Genomic DNA, 22,716 nt, shown 5'->3' with positions numbered 1-22,716 from the left:
CATACCTTTGTCACGAATTTGTGAAACACACATTTGGTAGGCATGTCAATTATTTAATTAGGTAATCAAAATTTTTAATTTAACTGAAATGTAATAAATATCTTAGAATATAATAGGCTACCAATGTACTCCTGGAATTTTAATGTAAAATTCAATATCCAATACATATTTTTTATCGAAAGTCATAAATCTAAATCAGATCAAATATTTTTTATACATTTTAACTAATTATTCTTTTTACTTACTATAAAATGTCAACAATATTTTAGTTTTAAATAGGTATAGTTAAAACTATGGCCTAAAAAAAAAAAATTAAAAAATGGGAACTAAATACCAATGTACATTTTAATATTGATTAAATACTTATTATATACAAACATTAACAAATTTGTCCTTACGAACATCACGCTGAAATTGAATGTCATTAGTTTTCATATTAATCCAACTATATGAATGTAGAAAATGAAGGTTCTCACCTCGATAATTTTCAATTTGATAAGAAATATGTAATTAGATTTCAAACAATATGATCGAGAAACATAATAATAATAATAAATATAAGTTAATAATAATATATGATCGCCCAATATGTATATGAACATTATAAATAAAGTTATTATGATAAATTAATAATTGACTTACAAAAAATATTTAAAAATCAAATCTATACTCTTCAATAATGAACTATTTCGACGACTATGTCTACGTAGCGAATTTGTTTGATAAATTTATGATTCAAATTGTGTGTTTTTTTTTTTGTATAAGAGAAAAACGAATGTATATAAATATATAATATTCATTAAATGCGTGTGTACATATTATGTACACGTTTTATGCAGAATATAATTTATTGTTTGTATCCATAATAATTAGTATAGCAATTAATAAGGCTGTTTAAATTGAATTTAAATAATGCTACCTAATTATTATTTTTCCAAATCACTAATCTGTTTTCAACTGAAAAAAGAAAACGAAATTGAAGCCTATGTAACAATAATGTATGTACATATAGATATACATAATCAGACGAAAGCCAGCGATGACTAAGCCAGCTTAAATAATAAATATAGTAGTATATCATACGATTTCACTAAAATCTTTCATCATAATAAATATTACGTAAAGTATAGTAATTATAATTTATAATTAAATTAGCAATACGTACACAGCGAACATTTATGATTTATCGATTGCAATATTTTGTTCGCGTTTTGTGATTGGAGATTTTTCGATTGATTATTTGATCGGTTTAGTACACATTTTGATTTGTCCAATTTTGTTGATCTTGGCAATATGTGAATATTTTCGAGATATGTGATTGTTGTATGACATAAATATAATATTAATAATAACGTATGTGTTCCTATCATTCAGTGAACAAAATACATTAAATAACGATCTAAAAGCTATTGCAATTAATAAATCATAAAAGATACACTGCATAAATAAAACGAACACAACATATTTTGTTTCTAACAAATATTTCGTTAGTTCACACCAACTAATTAATTATATAAAAAAAAACAACATACAAGACACATTTCCAATGCCATAACTTAGTTATTTATTTAACAACATAAGGAAATCGATTACTTAACAAGTTAAGTTTTTTTTAACCAATTATTAATATTTTGTTCATTAACATTATTTTTAAACTATTGTTTATATAATAATAACAAAACAAAAACCAGTAATTTTATAGATACAATTTTTTTGTTAAAATATTCTAAAAAAAAAAACTAATATTAAACGAATAATCACAAAAAAAAAATAGTAATTAAAATAATAATGGTGTTACTTACAAGATAAATAAAAAAGAAAAAACATTGAAATAAAATTATAAACTTAAACATCTTAATATCAGTAAATATTTGTTTAAACTTTAAATAGTATATTGACAACCATAACAACAAAATGTTGTAAAACAATATTTCATTGGTACAACAGTAAATTATTGAGGATTACAAGAAGAGTTTTTGTGTTAAGGAATGTCGGCAAATAAAAGTTAAAATTTATACAACGACTCTATTAAAATAAGCTAATAACACAAGACGGCAAGGCAAATAAAAATAACGCTTGTTTAGTCGATCTTAACGGTAACCATTGCAATGTGTTCGTGTGGCGTATTTAACATGATGTTAATTAATTGGTTGTTACGCTTGAAAAACGATAAAATCTAACAAATGTAAACAAACGTATTCAGATAGTCTTATTTCATTCACAATTCACAGGTGTTACAGTTGAAATTGGCAGTGAATTTTTATGTTTTAATCATATCATAAAGTTAATCGTAATAATGTAGATAGTAGTATATTATTATAGTAATATTAGACATGTTATGATATTTGGGGTCAACGAGTTTAAGTAGAACGGCCCCGTCGGGTTTCGGTAAACCTTAAAATTTAAGTAATAGAAATACGCGATCGCAACTCAACATTGTGGCGTTAGTGCGATTTTACGGTTTTATAATGTTGAACAGCTGACCAAAATGTTATGTTCGTAAATATACTAGATAATGATCAATTTGCCTTAAATATGTACAGCGAACAAAAAAAAAAAACACAGCCTTATAAAACAATGCTACGCCCAACGCACTATTTATTTAAGTTAATAGTTACTATCAAGAAGGCGAACCACCAAATAGGACGAATAAATTCCTACGCGATTATTTTTTTTTCATTTTTTTTTTTTTTATTCGTCTAATACTAAATTAAACTAAGTATTAAAGCCGCTTTTGATAAATTGAATGTAAAAAAAGTTCGACAAATGTTGTTGGTGTCGCATTGTTTTTTAAAGGTCACATTAAATATAAACCTATGTAAATACATATAATATATTATTTATATATATATATATTATATAATTTTAAGCTTAAGTGCCTATATGAGGGCATACGAGTAAATTATAACAATAACCATAATTTTAGAAAACAGTGATAATGATTTTTATCAAATACAATGAACAATTTTATATTATGTGCAACAATTTGTTTAACGTAATAATACTAAAAAACAAACAAAACATTTGAAATAAAAAACAAAACCGTTCGATAGACGCCTGGCGTGTTGAGAAAGTTGCCGGCCAACATAAAATTAGTGTAAATAAGTATAAAAATTCGTACCTGACGGACGAGACGTGAGCTTCAGGTTACTTATGAATAAATTGTGATCACTTCGCGACCACCGCCTCTCACCATCAACACTTTGTCAAGGCCTTCGGTCATCACTTCTAAGAATTCCATGTCTATAAAACGATGAGTCAAGGATACATTTATTCTAATCCATAACTTATCTACAAATAACGTGTGATATGTTTATAATTATTTAGAAGCAAAATTATATTTTAATTTTTAATCATCCCAAAAGGACTATAGTTCAAAAAAAACAAAAAAAAACAGTAATTTAGTATATTTGACATATTAGATAAGCCATTTGGGTTCGCATTCAAAATCAATGTCTATTAGATAGGTTTTTACATTTATTGATGTTGTTTATGTAGAGATTAATTAATATGATTTTTATAATTTTGACAATACTATTAAAATGTACGTTGAAACTTCAAACGAGTTCCTCTAAATAATCTTAGAAATAGCTTCTTTTATAGCGCGTAGAATACATATTAGTATCAAAATTTTGATACTTTATACTTTCAAGTCATAACAGTCTTGTAGACATTTTGAATTTTGTCAACTCAAAAAAAAATGTATTGTCTTCCCTAAAGTAAAGTGTTTGAATTACGTTATTAATTAACGAAATAACATTTGATGATTACTGTTTATCACAATATAGTACTATAGAAATATAATATTAAATTAGGTTTTTACAAAAAGGATACAGTTTGATTCTCTCTCTAATTTGGTATCTTTAGGCGGTCCTGGTAAGTTGAATATAACCAATTGAGCGTCTCTCGATCTACTGACAATGACTTCGTTCAGTTTAACAGCTGTGTGCATTCTCCTCACATTATCTTCGTCACTGAAATAAACAGAAAGTGTTTTTAACCGCAGTGTAATACGTTACCTACCGATAACCAAGATTATTGGCACTAAGATATTTGTATACTTACGGTCGCATTGTCGATGTAGATGAATCTGTTGTCTCCTTTGGCAGCGAGTCCTTTAACACTCCAGGCTTATCACCATTACCAGTTGTTCGTTTATCTTCGACATCGAATGCACTTTCGGCCTGCATATTAAATAGTTATAGCGTTATGTATAATACTTCAACTCACGCCATACGTATCCAAGTTTGTTATACTCACAGATTTTGATTTTTTCGCTTCGTCGTCCATGCTGGTTTCTTCCTGGAAACGCACTTTAGTAGCCGATCTTCCCTCCGAAGCGTCTTTTCTATGGTGCTGGTCTATTATGGATTGTACCTATATTACCGTAAAAAACGATTTCAATAATTTGTAAAAACTAATAATTGTCTATCATTCAAGATAGTAAAACGTTTCATGGTTTGAATGCCCGTTTTAAATGCACAGCTATACTGACAAACTGAATTAAATAAAAATATGTCGAGTACAAAACACAACGCACGGTTGAAAACAATTATAATATATCAAGCTTTTTAATAAATTACTTTTATTGCATTCATAATAGCACTATGTAGGTTAGGTATACGATACAGGTAAACTATTTATAAGAAATGAGAACACTTATCACGTTGTAATGTTATTATTAATATAATGATAAGTTGATTGAAACAAATAAACGAAAATAGGAAATGCATTGATGGTTAATGAAAAAGTTGTGTTATTAATGATAACGAGCTTTAATCAAATAAAGGACCAGTTTATATATCCAGTATAAAAAGTTGTGAAAAATTAAACCTAAAATATAAGTTTATTATGAAAATAATTAAAACTACGTACGACATTTTTTTATAAAACTATAATACGAAATTGATATTATTCTTTAATTGATTTTGAGGAACATTGTATTCAGAAACAATATTAATAAGGTTAAAATCATAAAGTAACAATACGAAATCTATAAATAAAACTTCTAATACAAAAATAATGTTTTCTACACGTTGAAGCATTTAGTTTTATGCAATCATATACGTATAATATGTAAATAATTATTTGCTTATTTTCTACTCTACTTGGATACATAACTAATATTTATCTACGAATTTCCAAGTATTAACTAAGTACATAAACACTCTAAAGCGTTTCTAAAAGTTAAATAAACTGAAACAAACCAATGGTGTATTCTCTCCAGTCGATGTTTCTCGATTGAAATCTATGATATTACGCATCTTTTGTAAGCCAAAAAGATAAAACAACAAACCACAAGCCGTGTTTAAAGATAGTAAAAATGAAGGAATAATCGAAGTTGAAGTTTTATTAATTTGTTATAAAGTTTAACACAACAAAATGTAACATTTTAACTTACCATTCCAAAACTTTCTTTCTTATTAAGTCTGAGTTCCCTTAACATTTGATTTCGTTGTTCCATCATGAGTGTTCTTTCATATGTATAAGCTGATATATCGTTATTTGTCTGAAACACAAAAATTGTTTTAACACCTACGTATGCCACGTCGATTTGAATATATTTTTTCAAAACACAAATAAAGTGAAAATTATTACCATTTCAACCACTTCGACTTCTGCTGGTATTCTGAGTTGGTATAAGAACGTCTTTAGATCTTTTTTCATCTGGATGGAGTTGTCGTCGGTCTGCGCCACTGTGAATATTCTCAACTTGCAATTTTTCCAGGTTCTATGTTGTTTCAACAAGAAAGGTATGAGCATCAGAATGCCTCCGTCGTGTACGATCCACCAAATATCGATTGTGCCCGACAGCTATTATACAATTACATATGTGTGTGAAATAATTGATTTATTGACTGGTCGGTCGTTCAAGACCATTAAAATTAAAAAAAAAATGTCTATATAGTCTAAGATTTTACCTTTGTCGCCGAGTCTGGAAATGATCGTATGCCTTTGGGTACAATTAAAGCCATCTTAGCAGCTGTTACTATACGAATGGTGTGTAGAAAAACTTGCCACGATCGGTCGTTCTCAGATTGTTGCCAGCTGTTTGGCCAGCCTAAAATGACGGTGTTGGGTTTTAATCCTCCAAGTCCAGCAATTTGTATCCTGTGTAGGCCCGAGAATAAAAGATTTATATATGATCAATGACTGCACTGGAGTGTCCCTCCAAAATGAAATACAACAACTCACAAATGACTGAGTCCCTCTGATGTGTTATTGGAGACTAAAACATCAGCAAATCCTTTGACCTTTTCCTCGTCCATCAACCTCACTAGTTCTTTCTTGGTGGATTGCACGTCGTGACCGGTTTTCTTGATGAAATCACCTTCGATTACAGTTGCGCTCACTGTAAGCCCTTTGCCTGCCTTAAGTTGGGAGACCAGCGAGAATATCTTTCGGTATTTCGGTAGGTCCGCGTTGAAGTTGACCAACATGAGAATCTGTGGACGCCAGTTCTTGGTGTGTGGCGGCGCGTCTTCCAGTCGAAGCAAACTGTATCTCGCAGCTGACAAAGCTAAACCGCGCATACCGTCACCCCATTCCTTTTCCGCTCTGCGATAAAACGTGAGTATCAAAACAAATAATTATACTGCAATAATAATAATATGGTTAATCGTGCACTATGTATTGCACGTAACTATATATCATATTTTGGTTTCCATTCCGAATGAATAATTTACAAAGCCCGCGAGGAAATAATATTTAAATATTTAATATACGTTTGATTAAACACGGTTCGAAACCGATTAATAAAAAATAGCACTGTGGTATCTACATATTTTATTATGTGGGTACCTATACCTACCAAATATTGAAATCGATGAAATTAATTATCGTCGTATTTTATTTTATCCCCCGCGCGTAAGCATGATACCATAATAAAATATATACGCACCACAATGATTATTATTTCAAACTCACCCTCGATACTCGATGTATTTGTAAATTATTCCCGCCATGCCCAGAGCTAACAGCGCGAAATACCAACTTGACATAAACATGACAGCAATGCACAACACGAGTCCGGTGAACGACAGTGTCCTGTGGAACAATTCATACGAAATCGAATTACACTAAAATACACGGCATATAGGTAGGTGCTGTGGTCCACGAGTTGCACTCAGGCTCGTAACCATTGGAGGAGCCGCCTATCCGATGGCACCCTAGCAAGTGTTTTTTTAATTAAAAACCTTCATAATCCTGTGTAAAAAAACGGATAAGAGATCTTCCATAGCTGTATGTAATATTATAAAATTTCAAAAATAAATGTATAATATATTATGCACGACAAAGCTTTACCGTTATATAAGTTGTTTTTATCGACGCGGTAAATTACATCGCTTTTAATCGATTTTCTATAATATAATAATATATGAGTAGGAAATTAATTATATAAACGTAGTGGGTATAGCAACTAAAGCACTGGGAAGAATTTTTTTACTACTTTATATTAATATATACTGAGGTGTAAGCTTATAGATTAATGTATTCGATGATAAAAAAAAAATACATAGTGAGGTACTTATTTTTTATAATAACATCATCCACCCATAAATTTATGTTCTCTCCTTGCGGAGATCTGGCATGGTTCCGGCCTTCCGGGTCTGTTAACAACATTGTATCGTGCGTTGCGCGCCGTTTAATATGATCACTCGTTACATATACTTACCAGTGATAGTACTTAAACCTTGGTCTCCAGTTCGGCGTGCGCAACAACGTTTGCAAGACGCACGCCAAGTTGACGAACGCATAACACATCAACAGGAACATGGCCAAGAGCGGAGCGAGATTGTCGATGTTTCCGATCAGTATGCCACACTGACACACGGCTACGGTTATGAGAAGAGCCCGGGTGGGTTCACCGGATGCCGATGATTTGGCAAACGGTTGCAAGAACGGTATGATGTCGTCCTTGGCTATTGCCTGTGCGGGACAATACATTTCGAACGATAATATAATATTATAATATTAACGTTTGCATACAACTAATATGCAATAAAACAATTGACGGGCTCAAGACGATCGATCTAATTGTATTTCACAAGGAGATCATAAATATAATAATAATAATAATAATAATAATATGTTTTACTCGTTTTTATTATCGTAAGATTTGGAGATTTACCTGCAATAGCCTCGGCGCCCCGGTGAGACTCTGAAGTCCGGCTCCCAATGTCGATAGAGTTGCGCCCACCAAAATAACCCATTCGTTTGGCCATGCTATGTTGGCCACCACCAGACGTCCTCCAATACTCTGACCAAATCTGTTTACATTAGAACAACATATTTATAGGTACGATTTGTTATAACCGATTGACAGTTCTTATCGAAAGAGATTTGTTGTCTACAATGTGTCTCACGATATCACGAAATAGGTAAATAATATTTTAGGCAACTATAATAAACGACGAGTTCTGTCATTAAAAGCCATAATTCGAAGCGATTTTTAGACATTAATACAGCAAAGGCACGATGCATTTTACACTTGAAGAATATATAATCATTTGATTAAGTTTATTGAATATTGTACCATTCGATTGAATTCCGTGTAGGACATACATTTTTAAGAAACTCTAAAATTTTAAATAATTGAAATAACCATATTGTCTATATTCGTCGAATGTCACGATAACTTATTCGCTTGTAATGTAGAGGCGTTTTTCTTATTTCAATAAAACATTTTTTAAACGAAAATAAAATTAAGTGCAACGAAAGTGTAGCATTTTTATATAATTTTTCATCAAATATTAGTGTAAATATATATTTTTGTGGAATTTATTTATTTCGATTAATTCAAGTCAGAAGAAAAAAAAATAAACGTAAGTTCCGATTGTAATATCGTATAAAACATGGAAGAAGTATATTAAAATGATAGTTTAATACAATATAGCCATGTAGGTACCTACGTCCTACATAATAATTAATAGTTTTCATATCGACGATGTACTTAATCTAAATGTGGTTAGAGGTGCTTAAAATATTTTCTGTCTGCAACAGAGGCAATATTATCGAGCTTAGTATATTTTATTGAAAAATAATTTTATTAGACGTCGAAAAAAAAAGTTAAATCTTTAAAAAAAAATCTCGACTTTTTACATCATATTGTACTGTATTATGTATAATGTACAAAGTATGCGTCATATGTATTATCATATTCAGGCACTACCCATAGAAAACTGTTGTAACTTTATCCCTATACACAGCTACAACTAAACAATAGACGGCTGTAAATATATTAATATTTAACGTCGACGACATGCTACGTAGCGGATTTGGTTTAGTATATTAATGTTCTTCAAAGTTGACGATTTAAATTTTGCATCCATGTACGATACGATAATGTCTGATGCATTATTGAATCGGATTTGTGTGCGTGTAGTAGAAAATACAAAGTGGACGAGACGTTGTCACCGTATGTCTTACCATAAAAGTCTAATAAAATACGTGGAGTATACAATGCACGACGATGCTCGAAAATATTATTTTTTCTTTTATAAAATAAAAGATACAAATAATGTAGTGCTTTTTCAGAACAGCATATGAATAAAATTAAAAGAGAATAACGACAATCCTGTGACACAGTTAAGTCTATTTTAGGTAATTCAGCTAAAAATTATGTTCTATTGAATAAATTGACCTCATTGTCCGTTATTTTCATCAGTAAATTTGATTTTGTGCGCTCAGTTATTTGATTAATTTTGAATACACCAGCAAATAATGATTGTATGAAATGTATTTAAATTGAATGATATCAGCATCAGATTAAAATTCATTGAATTTTTTTTCTTTCATAAAAAAAAAGTGGTAAATAATAGTGTGACAACAAATTTGATCTCCGAAGTAGGAAAATTTGTTACGCTTACTTGTCTCTTAATAGTAAATTATCAACCGTAGCTCCGAATAATAAGACGGCAGACAGATAAACCGACGATGTACTCAGAATAGCCAATATTGTACCAATGGGAATTGATTTTTGTGCATCTGCTAGATCTCCAGATCTGTTAGAACCAGCCATGATTCCTAATTAAAAATAAACGAATAAATAACGATTATAGCGGTAATAATAATTATTAAAAGTAGAAAAAATACTGACCGGTTACAGACGGAAAGAATATTCCAATAAGTATGGTGAATGATGTAGTGATATCTACCATTATCATATTATAAGAATTCTGACTCGATGCCAGAATATCTTCTTGGAGATGACCTCTGGCTATGTACTGTCCTTTTTCCAAAAAGTTACCAAAGATATTTTCTGCAACATAAAAAGCATAGTTTATAATTTGCATAGATATGATAATATTGTTTTTATCTGATCCGAACAAAATAGCTGGGTATACAAAGTCTAGCGAATTAATTTGAAAACATTATATTATCATATTATATAATGCATTTGATAATTATTATGATATAAAGAACATGTTTTTTATAATTTGTTTTGAATAAGTGCATATTGTTAAGGCACAATAATAACGATAAATGAAAGATTAATTTTTAACAATTAGCTTTTAGCGTATGTTTTACTCTTTAGGTAACTACCTATACGAAAGTAAAATAACTGGAATAATCGAATTTGATTTGATTTAAGTAAACAATAAAACGCAAAAAATATGTTGATTCAGTATTTTTGCGTAGGTATAATATATAATATATAGGTACCCGTTAAAGTCGAAGCGTTTTAGTATTTAGTATTTCTTATTTCAGAATATCCATACGGGCAGTGGGACAGTAGGTATTTAGGTTAGCGTAACATAATGAATACCAAACATTTTATGACTTAGACTTGTACAAAATATTCCTCGATGGAAATTGCATAATAATATGTTATTATTATTATTATTATTGATTTTCCTATAAAAAAAACACCAACCGAAGAAAACGCCGCTGCTAATGCCCCGGATGCCTTTCACAATCGATGTATTATGTCTCACGAAGTAGTCCTCGCACGCTCCGGTTCCGTTGGAGCAGTACATGTTGTACAAGTAACCGCCAACCGCCTTGTTACAGTATTTCAAGTCCATGTCCTTCAGCAGCCGATTTCCCAGCGAACACATGCTGAAAAGTGACACGCGGTCAATAATATTATGATATTGTGGTTATAATATATTATAATGTATTGATAAAATGAAGAAAAAAAAAACGCGTGACGTGCTCAGCGTGACCGATTCGGTATATTGTATAATACTTATAGGTGCTTACTAGAGCTTATCGCTGCCATGGAAGTTATAAAAAATGCCCACGTATACGGACAATATGGACAGCAGCACGCAGGCCAGGGCCACGGACGCGAATTTGTTGACGAACTTCACGCCGACGTACACGATCGAGCTCATGACCATCAGCAATATTGTCCCGTACACGCGGAAATTGTTGTACATTATGCTGTTGTCTTTGGAGAAGTCGCCGAAAATCGATAAGCTTGGCGCCATGTATGTCTGTCGAAACATAATAAAGTTCGACGTTAGAAATAGAAGCTGTCGTAATTTTTGTACGCGTGTGACATACAACATATGATAATGGTATTATTTATATATTTTATTTTTTTCGAAAAAGCATTATTGTTTCGCAGTTTCTTTTATGCGACGCGCCAGCATCGATTTCGAATATAGTAGAAACAATAAATACAAAAATTAAAAATATCCTATCGTATATCAACATTGTTTGTTTGGTTTTATATATACCATCAATCATTAGAATGCAAGGTTTACTTAGTTATTATATTTAGTAAACCGTATGTTATTAGGTAATCAGTGGTTAAAGCGGAGTACCCAGAAAACGTACGAAGTCAAACTCCTATTTAAAACTTACATTTTACATCCCCTTTAGTCAGCTATTAGTTCTAACCTAACCACTAGTGTGAATTGTGTATTTGTTGTTACCCACGTAAAGCATTAATAGTATCTTGCAAATTATAAAAATGTTGACAATACTTATACCTTTATCCAATTCTTCTAAAAAATGTAAAGTATTCTAATAAGTATTAAGCTTTTGAAAAAAATATTTAGAATGTTATGTTTCAAAAATATATAAATTATAACGATATTTTAAATAACAAGTTAGTTATATCATTGTCATTATTCCAAAGGTAAGTGGGAAATTTATCGTATTAAATATATACTTATAAAAAAACTAATTAAACATTTTTAAAGTATAGTAATATTACCAACTATTATTATAATATCGTATAATATTAAAACAATTAAGTACTTACATAGTCTGTTTAGTTATTAATTTCATAATTAAATGTTCATAGCATAAACTCATTAAAAAGTTTATGGTGAAAAAAATGATGTTATAATAAATATCGATCATAGGTATTCGGTATTTTGTAATGAAAATAAAGTTCAAGCAAAAAGTATTCAGAGCTAATAAATTATAGCTTATCAGTTATCATGCTTATCATACGTACCCGTGTACATAATGCCTCGCGATGTTTTTCAATATTTTAACCGATTTGACCTATCGGCGAGTTACTTACGAGTATGATTTCAACAGCCCCGATGATGTACATGGATGCGGCCAGTGTGATACCGGTGTAGAAGAGCATACCGACAGCTCCTCCGCACTCGGGACCCAATGACCTGGATATCAAGAAATACGGTCCACCAGCAGGCACAACACCGTTCGTGGCTATGGCACTCATCGAAATGGCAGTCAACATTGTCTGAAAAAAAAAAAAAATTCCGTTCATTAAAATGGACTGGAGATAAATTTGATTTAAAGGGGTACATGACTGGTTGGTGGCTGGGGCAGTTTTCGCTTCGCGTAATGTATTGCAATTACGTCCGCGAGTTGACATCATCGGAGTTTAATCTCGGCGAGAGAAAAGAAAATAATCGTTAAAATCATTGTTTCGCCATGTACGTTTAAGTAATTGGACGAACATAAAAATTATGTAATACGCACACATTCAGAATACAATAATAATATATTTTAATGTATACTCGTTCGGGTGAATGGCTTAGAAAACGTGCATATATATATATATATATTATATAATATACATAATATATACATACGATATAGTGATGGGTTGCATTAAGATAATTAAACCATAAATGTTGTTGGGAGTGATATGAGCGTTATGAATAATGGCTGTAAAATGATCCCTTCATGTGTATCACGGTTGTTAGATTTCCCGTTTAACCTATAAATGTAATGGTTTGTGTAACGAAATCTGAAAAAAAAATCATAAACGTCGTTTTAATCGCCGTTTCTATGGATACGGTGCATCTAATCCGTTTTTGCATACCCATCTTCATATACTTCTTTTCAAAGCAACACGCACGTTTGAACAGGAAATTTTGAACATTATTATAGTTTTTGTACGATAATAATAATAATACATAGACATTGAAAATGGGCAATATCCTGGAGCACTGGTACAGTTTGTTATGGGGTGGCTTATCTAGTGACCCAACTAGGATTTTTTTTTATGCGAAAATGTTTCGAATATTGCTCCGAATATCCTTAAACCGAATTTTTACCCATTATTGACCATTGAAAGGGAGGGTATATATTATACTTTGTATTTTCACTTCCCCGATAAAACTTGAAACATTTGAATAATTCTACGATTTTTTTAAACAGTTGTTTCAAACACCCCCAACCCCTTCAAATCACCATGGAATTATATTTTTGTCTGAAGAGGATAGGGGAAAACACACATCGTACTTTGTTTTTTCACTTCCTCAACGATACTTTTTTTTTTAAGTTCTTTTTCCATGAGCGAAGCTAAGCTCTTCCACCAGTAGGTAGTTCATACAAATTAAAATTACATAGGAACCTACGGATTTTATATTATATTATAACTGTAAAATTATCACCCGTCAGATATTATATTGATATTTTATTGTACAGCTCGAAAATTGATAATTTGAATTTAATAAAATATTTGGGCGAGTGATAGTAACAGTTGGTTGTATATTATAAATCAATTGGCTATAGGGACATCATTTTGCTCCACCCCCCCCCCCCCCTTGGACAGTACTTGAAACTCGTATATATTATGTTTTAAACTTTTGCTATTTTATTATGATTTAACAAAAAGAGGTTACGATTTGAATCATTTTGAAACAATCGTTGTTTCGATGATATTACGCGGTTGGTCTGCACATCGTTGCATGTGTTTGATCACACGTATAGACTTTTGACCTCGGAGCAGCTTATTTCCTCGATGGAATTTATGTAAATGTATAGCGATCTGTCCTGCATTTATCATATTAAAGCGACGAAAAACTAATAGCAGAAAGTCATAAGTAATTAATAGTAGCGGCGTTTCATAATGTATAATGTATGGGAAAATATGCGTCACAGGATAAATTATTAATATTTGAAATATTCGAAAGACGCAGTGCTGTCTTAACGATGTTCAAACCTGTAATTATTCATAAAGAATAACTTTTGATTAAAATACGGAATTCTGAAGCGCATAGAGTTTATAACGGCATGACGTGACGCACATAGAGACAACACGCTTGCATGAACTTAATTCGAATTCTGTTCACCTACTGCGTAGGTATAGGTACGTTATAACAAACGAGTTTAAAGAATCCTCCACTCATTCGTTTACGAGTGACCTTTATAATTTTTTTTTAGCCATAATAATAATGCTCACGGGTAGAAAAATTTCAGTTAAAACGCGCGATTGACGATCCTCTTACAAGAGTTTGATATACGTATATAACGAGCACGCGTTGGCGGTAAGTATACTTTGTGTAAAATAACTGAAGGGGCGGCGGGATTGTAACGGATACAAAAAAAAAAGCCCGTTAATTGATCGTTAACAACAAAAAAACAGTGGTCAGACCAGCCTGCGCATTCGAATAAGCAGTGTACCAGCTGTTTTGTTAAATTATAATATTGTAACATTTAATAAACCGTTCGCCTAAAAACTTAAATGAATCGCAGACGCAGTCAAACGGGCGGGGCGAATGGAGGCAAATGAAAATAAAAAATGAATAAAGTTATGCAAATTGTGAACAATTTCGAAGTATTTTTGTTTTCCCCAAGTTTATGAAAATCCATTACTTTAATAATATCATAAAACTTTACGTGCGTTAATAATTTATAATATTAGTACCTCAATAATAATAATAATTAATTTAAAAATAAAAATATTGCTCAAGCTAAAATGGATAGATTATATAATAATAAAATCGTCATATACGATTAGGTACGAAGGTTTTGAGATTTTAACAGACTATTCATTTGTATATTATTTAATGTTTTTAAAGCGACTGTCAAATATTTGTATTACAGAATCCAAATCTAAACCATTCATAACAATGTTAATAGGTATTGTAATACGTTTTGTAATGATGATTTTTTTTGCAATGATCTAACTTTTGGCTATCCCTGCAGTTGGTATATATCAATATTTGTTCATTAGGTATAAGATAACAGGTGGTTACCTGATGAAATATCATAAAAATTACAGTTTTTTGATGAAATTGAGTGTATTAGAGGTATGTTGGTACCTATATAACAAAATCATCAAGTAATATGATATAAATATAGTTGGCCAGAATTTTAGAGGAAGATAGAGTGATATAGGAAAGACAGGAATGATTTTAGTAAAATATGTCCGTGGAATTGACAGATTTAACTGAAACTGAATAATATTATGGGCTTGTATATTCATTGATCGTGTGACTATTTATTTACTATCGTAATATTATTGTTATTGGTGTTGTATACAAATATTTTTTAATACACTACCTATATCATAACTGACTTACCACGCAGCAACAGGTGAACACGATTCCGAACCCGTAGATGACGCCCGCCGTGCCGACCACCCACGACAGCCGAATGAACAAAATGACTCCGAAGATGTTTTGCACGCAAGGCAGGTAGACGCCGACCAGCGTGCCCATCCTGGACGATCCCTGTTTGGCAGTGGTCGACTTGGTGTCGGATTCTGCCAGACTCGGGATGGTGTTCGAGTAATCAGCGATCGAGTTGAGGAAAGTAGGCACCCGCGGCCGGTCATCCATTTCATCCTGAAATCAGTCCGAAACACAATGATAAGTGCCCGTAATGTCATAAGTAGGAAATCATTATTTTTCTATTGCCACGGTTTGCATAATTTTAATTTTTAAGCGAGATACGAGCGTTATTTTATTTAAATATCTTAAATTGTCATCAGTAACTTATATAGCGAAGGAATATCATAAAAACCCGAAGTACGTACGAATTTTTATTTATAATACGCATATCTTCGTAATATTACATTTTTTAAAAGGTATATTATGAAAAAAACAAATAATATTTGATTGTAGCTAAAATATTATTATGTGACTAAAATTTAAACTACCTATCTTATTTTATTACTGAATGGACGATGGTCATTATAGCAACCATTGAAAAATGCCACCATCTATTAATGGTATTCTCAAGTCATACATTTATATTTATATGTAACAAGCCTCCTAAATTTAAAAAAGTTAGTACATACTACATACAGTTAGATTATTTCCTTATTTAGTCAGATAATTTATTAATTATGCTATTTAAAGGGTCAAGCTTAACTTTTCAATCTACTCTAACATGCAAACTGATAAATAGCTAAATAATGTGAACTGCTGAATGTTAACATGGTACATATTATCCTTATTTGTAAGTCAGAGACAACAAATACGGATGTAGCAGTGAGTCATCTTAATATACGATAATCACAAATCAGAATTGTATTGAACGTAGTAATAATCGATTATGTATAGATACGTTATTATATTCATGTATTTAAATAATGTATTATAATGGAGTCATGACATTCCGTAATAATAGGTGGAAATATGAGCGGGGTTCCTAATATCCACGGGAGATCATTTTAAAGGTTTAATTTATGTAGGTACGTAAAGTCAGACACTTTGCAGGATTTCATTTTATTTCTGATACCCATTAATCATTAAGTATAATAGGGATTATCAAATTTTATGTCACTACGATTATATAAAATGAAAATGTATTACCTAAATATTATTTAAAAAAATTAATTTGTAACTGTTGTTTGGTAATCATAAAAAACAAAATAGGATATTTCAAATTCTCAATTTCACTGTGTGTTTAGTATTTGATATAATAAATGATACTATGTAGCTAAATGTAAATATAAATTGAAAACTTATAAATAAAATAAGACGTATTAAATTCAGTGGTTTAATTTGAAATAGAAATAGAATTATTTATCATTCAGTTTAATGATTAATAAAAAACTGGATAAGTGAATTTATTTATTTGTATAAAATATTAACCTAACCTTCTTTTTAAAGAAGAACATTGTACCATTATTATTTAGTTGATTTTGTTATATAAAGAAAAATGTATTATAGTTGACGATATAACATTTGTAATACCTATGAGAGTAGGTAATATGTACTATAAGGAGATCTAGCCTATTGCATTCTATGTAAGCTGGTACAAAATATTCATAAAAATTCAACAAATAGTCTTAAAGAGTGATCTAGTTAAAATATTCGAGGTGTCATTCTTATTCTAAAAATAGAATTTAAAAATATAAAATAAAGACAATATAAAATGAGTAAAGCCTGTCCAAGTCTTGAAATATGACTACTAACAACTAAGTGTTTGGTTATTACGATTTTTGGCAATAGAAATAACTCTTTTCGTGAAATAAAATAATGTAACGATTTCTAAATATTGACGTAGCCATGTAGGTGCCTACTTTAATAAAATTGTTCAAGATTCGTAAAAAGAATTAAACATCAGTTTATCAAAGGATAACAAATAAATAATAATTAGTATTATACGTTAATTTAATAATTTACATATATATTTTAAAACACAACAAACGAGTTTAATGTGTAAAAGAATTTAGTAATTTTAATGTTGTTTAATTCTTTTAGTTAACACAATCTTACTTTATATATATATATAGTATATTTATACTATATATAAATATATAAGTATAGTAAAATTTGTGTGTACCACAAAATACGTATATGAAATGTCGTTTATTCTGTGTGCACACTATATTAATATTATTATATCTAAAAATTATTTACTTGCTAATCACGTATCTATATATTTCGTAATGTACCTATATATTATAATATAATAGATCTATAACCTTTCACTACGTGTCTACGTGTATTAAAAAGTAGATGGCTTAATAATGGTACTTCATTCAAATTTTAAAATAATAAAGTTTATAGTAAATAAAATAAGATAGCAGTACTCATAAAGAATTATTTAAATCAACATTATTTGTTTTCTGTATTTCTAAATAAATTCAAGAAAGTTTTAATAACTTTATCGATTTCGACTAGAAAAAGTTATGTTTACTCAATCTACTGCTTTATTGTATTTTTTGATATTTGTTGGGACTTATAAAATTTGGCGTTTCAGCCCAGTTTCAAACAATGTCCCTTTAAAAACTAGTTAGTATATTTTGGAAGGTTTCCAAAAATTATATTATAAGTTTTGGAATTGAATGACTACTATATTTTTTTACGTCCAATTGTTTGAAAAAAGTAGTATAATTTAAAATATACATATTTTATATTTTTACTTGAATATCTAATTTTCCACAGTGATACTTACAGAATAGAGGTATAAATTCGTTTCATATCCAGAGTTTCTGTTATTTTCGGACGAGTACGTTTCATCTTTAACATCACCTGTAAATAAAATCATTATTATAGAACATATATTTAAAAAATTGTATAATTATACATTTTTTATAAAAATTTATGTAAAATAAGTGGTTTATATTGTATCAATATGAATTTATTTTATATTTGATAAATTTAATGTATTTCTAAAATTAAAATATTTTTATACAGCTTTTAACAAATAATATTAACTACTATTCTTCTAAGAATAACATAGTAATATTATGCACAAATACTTTATAACAATGCTTTATGATGTAAACAGTTAAAATGTTGTTTTAATAATAAAGTAATGCTGAACAATTAAATGAAATAATAACACAATCACCATAATTTAATATATTATTATGGTAAACATTATGGGAAATAACAATTTTTTCTGATATTATACTAAATTCAGAGGTGCCGTTAGTGAACATCTTCCTCCACAAATTATTCATTTGAAATATTTATTTTTACCCATGTATCAAATTTAGCTATTTAAAACATAGTTAATAGATTGTCAATATCTTTATAAAAGTAATGTTGCTTTATGTATTAATATTCTAGAATTAATTCAACGATTTGTATATGAGTGTTAAATTTAATATGAGGATTTACAAAATATGTAACTAAATTGTATAAATATATACAATTTATTTATCAACTATAGTAAACAAATTACAACACCCATGGTCCATCGATTTAAGCCATTCAAGTGAGAGCTGGGAAATCTTCATTTTCGCCCTGACCCAATTTTTTTTTAATGCCCGTTATTGTGGTTATGGAGTGAAGGACAGTGGAAGCGGTTCTATTGATTTGCACTTCAATAAAAATGTAACGAACGTTTTTTTAAGCTAGAGACAAAAAAGGCTTTTTACATTTTTTATTTGTATTTATTTTTATTGCAACTTTTTCCCTACCTCAATTCCCATAAAAACATCGATTACTGTCGGCTGATTACCAAATGTATAAACAAAAAGTAATAATAAACAATTAAATAAAACAAGGAGAAAAATATTTTAAAATATCCAGGCAATAACACAATGGAGTAGGTATGTACACACTTAAATATCAGATATTCAAATGAGTGAAAATTTCAATTATATCTATAACGTGTTAAATAATTAAACAGGTATAAAAATAAAGTTTTGATTTATAGCTATAGATTGCTTTTATTGCGTAAAAGAAAAACAATATATAATTTTATTTTTATACTAAATTGATGTATTTTTGTAGAAAATGTCTAATGTAAATACAATTATTTGTTACGATTAATACTTATTGAAGCCCTCTGACTTAAAGTAATTATTAAAATTATAAGGCAAGTAAAAGTAGACTTTAGTTAAATAAAGAGTTTAGTAAGGAATATAAACACATTAAATACTCGTTACAGTTAATTAAAAAACACTATAAATTATGTAAAATCATTTAGTTTTCAAGAAATAAAAATATCTGTTTAAAAACTTACAAACAAAATAAATTGTTCTGAAAGTTTTGTCATTACGACAAATGCGTCAATAATTAATCATAAAGTCTAATTAATTCAAATATTTAATATAACTTTTCAACTAAAATTATTATATCAAAATAAGTCATGAGATATTATTTTGTCTGTAGTAGTTTAAGAATTATGTTAATGCATTTATATTTATGATGATAGAGGTTAATACAATTGAAACGATAGACTCATATGAAAGTTAAGTATAAACGATTCTTTAATTAAAGAAATAATATGGTATAGTTCCAATTGCTGCCCTTGGTAATATATCAAGTATTTCCGTTACTATATATTTTTTTTTTATGAATTATCAATTTTTTCTTAAACGCTTCATAAACAAAAATTGTATATGTTTATATATACCTACTTTAATATTAACATTGTATAGCATAGCTTTGTACTTACATTAGTACACAAAAAGTATAACATTTATCAATAATTACATCACGACTTTACGAAATATAAATATTTTTTTTACGGTTATCACAGTCGGTACAAATGCGAAGTCAACAATAGGAACTAAAACGATTTTATGGTACTGAATGTGTGTAAATATATTTCGAATGCCCTTGTTCAGTACTTCATCGAACTATGTTGATCAATTGCTAAGCATTATTGGCAATGATTTAATTAGTTTTCTTTTGTTAGCGCGATGATATATTAATTTTGAAATTATAATAATTAAACCGGAACGCTGTGATTTTGTTTTCACGTCGTCTCGTTAGGGTGAAATGCGGTCAGCATTATTTAATTGTTTCGTACACGGAGTACACGGACATGATTTTGTTGTACCTACATACATAACCACATACACTCTTGTAGTTTGCGAACTTGGAAAAAAAAATGTCAGAACCTAGCGTTTCATTCTCGTAGAGCCCGCCGTCTTGTCCTGTCTTGTCCAATTATTACACACTAAACATTTGTCACTTTTAGAACAACTACCTACGAGTATTATAATTATAAACTTAATTCAACGCGACACGCAAATAAATTAAGATGTGTATAGTATACACTGTATACCACCTAACTTTTGTTTGACTAGAGGTGCGATCGCCACTCGTAGCCTCCTCGTGTTTTGTATCTTATTAGTAACAAAAGTATTCGAAAAATCCCCAAAAAATTAATATTTTTACATCGTGCAAACTGTTCACGTTTTTTAAAAACCATCGCAACACCGCGGAGGTTTGTATAAATCATGACAACATCCAGCTCTACCAAACGTTTGATTTTCTTTCATTCGCAAAATGAGTTGATAACTTTGAAGTTTAGTGTGTCGGTTATAATGATAATAATAATAATAAACAAATCTCGACTAGGCGTGCGAAGAACTTTAATAAAGGTATGGCACAATTTTTTCTTAATAGCTGCTCAGTAGTTAGTTTAGGTAGTGGTTATTTTGTAGCAATACTGAGTTAAAATAAGCAATTAAAAAAAAAATTATTTTCAAATAAAAAAATCTGTCTCTCAAAAACACATTATAGTTATAACTTTATAAGGTTAATCGGCGATTCCCTGGAACTAATACTTTGATTTCTTCAATTATTTCTCCATAATCCAGTTTCGTACAATTCATAAGCTGTCAAGACGCTTTTGGTTCATATACTTACCCGAAGTTTAGACTTAACAATATTTAGCTTAGAAAAAATTTTCTCACAGGAAAAACTTGTGACAGGTATTATACTAAATAATTCAATTGTTTTATAGAAATTATTAAAAATATTTCCTCTATCAGATTGACCTAGCTATCGAAGCCACTGAGTAATAGTCACCGTTGATGAACCTTTGGGCATTTCTTTATTTGGAATATTTTTTAATAGTCTGATTACTCTGATTTCACATTTTAATTTATCAACACTAATATTAAATGTTTTAAACAAATAAGTATAATCATTTTCAATGCTTGTCCGATTGATTAAGTTTCCAACTGCAGAAATTAAATTTAAAGTTTCTTAATTAAAACGTAAATTTAATTGATAATAATTCAAAATCCGAATATTATCTATTGCGTTACATTTTGGCGCGAATCACCTTATCAGAATTGAGTTACCAACATAGATAATAAATAAAAAGATGGAACCGTGATTTTACAGAATATTTTGTAGAACATGTTTTCTAACATTCTCAATTCTCAGATATAATACAAAAAATTTTATAAAAAAAATAAAACATAATTGTTTAGAGAAAGTTAAGAAATCACCCTCCCTCAGGTACGGCACAGGCCGTATAGGCCGCACCCGTGCGCACGCCTATGTGACTAGGATCGAACGATCGTACTTTGTCTTTCGATTACTGCAGCACTCGGGAGTGGGCGTCATAAGTAAACTCACAACCGCAAATCGACGAAATCGTGATCAGGTATCCGTCAGACATATTTCACACCTACCCCGCCCCCTCTCTCGCGTGATAACGGATCACCGATTTTCGTCCGATTATTAGTAATCCTTCCTGTAACGAACTCCGCTTATATAAGTGGATGGGTGGGATCTATGACGTGAAATTCCCATCCGGTTGTGTGGGCAACAGTCACGAAAAATACATTAATATTAATATTGGATTTATAAATAAATATCTCGGAATAACGTGCGAAACTTG

General features: G+C 30.0%; 1 protein-coding gene across 4 annotated transcripts in view; it reads right to left on the bottom strand.

Moving 5' to 3' along the window:
• The window catches only part of kcc (solute carrier family 12 member kcc), a 286,527-nt gene continuing 263,811 nt past the window's right edge, over nucleotides 1-22,716 (bottom strand). For 3 of the 4 annotated variants that reach the window (XM_089219238.1, XM_089219239.1, XM_015518051.2), the window contains exons 2-20: nucleotides 18,574-18,650; nucleotides 15,747-16,010; nucleotides 12,485-12,670; nucleotides 11,206-11,441; nucleotides 10,877-11,061; nucleotides 10,100-10,261; nucleotides 9,870-10,026; nucleotides 8,132-8,270; nucleotides 7,676-7,929; nucleotides 6,928-7,047; nucleotides 6,196-6,558; nucleotides 5,922-6,111; nucleotides 5,599-5,814; nucleotides 5,402-5,509; nucleotides 5,208-5,264; nucleotides 4,261-4,377; nucleotides 4,066-4,184; nucleotides 3,835-3,974; nucleotides 1-3,243 (exon numbers count right to left, since the gene is read on the bottom strand). In XM_089219238.1, coding sequence (XP_089075364.1) covers nucleotides 3,152-3,243; nucleotides 3,835-3,974; nucleotides 4,066-4,184; nucleotides 4,261-4,377; nucleotides 5,208-5,264; nucleotides 5,402-5,509; nucleotides 5,599-5,814; nucleotides 5,922-6,111; nucleotides 6,196-6,558; nucleotides 6,928-7,047; nucleotides 7,676-7,929; nucleotides 8,132-8,270; nucleotides 9,870-10,026; nucleotides 10,100-10,261; nucleotides 10,877-11,061; nucleotides 11,206-11,441; nucleotides 12,485-12,670; nucleotides 15,747-16,010; nucleotides 18,574-18,650 — 3,182 coding nt within the window. In that variant the 3' untranslated portion in view covers nucleotides 1-3,151. The remainder of the gene's footprint in view (nucleotides 3,244-3,834; nucleotides 3,975-4,065; nucleotides 4,185-4,260; nucleotides 4,378-5,207; nucleotides 5,265-5,401; nucleotides 5,510-5,598; nucleotides 5,815-5,921; nucleotides 6,112-6,195; nucleotides 6,559-6,927; nucleotides 7,048-7,675; nucleotides 7,930-8,131; nucleotides 8,271-9,869; nucleotides 10,027-10,099; nucleotides 10,262-10,876; nucleotides 11,062-11,205; nucleotides 11,442-12,484; nucleotides 12,671-15,746; nucleotides 16,011-18,573; nucleotides 18,651-22,716) is intronic. The other variant, XM_015518052.2, reaches the window with a different exon arrangement.

This window comes from Diuraphis noxia, unplaced genomic scaffold (assembly GCF_037042655.1).
Source record: "Diuraphis noxia isolate RWA-SAM2 unplaced genomic scaffold, SU_Dnox_SAM2 contig0002, whole genome shotgun sequence".
NCBI lineage: Eukaryota > Metazoa > Arthropoda > Insecta > Hemiptera > Aphididae > Diuraphis > Diuraphis noxia.
This window is presented reverse-complemented; position numbering and strand designations above follow the sequence as displayed.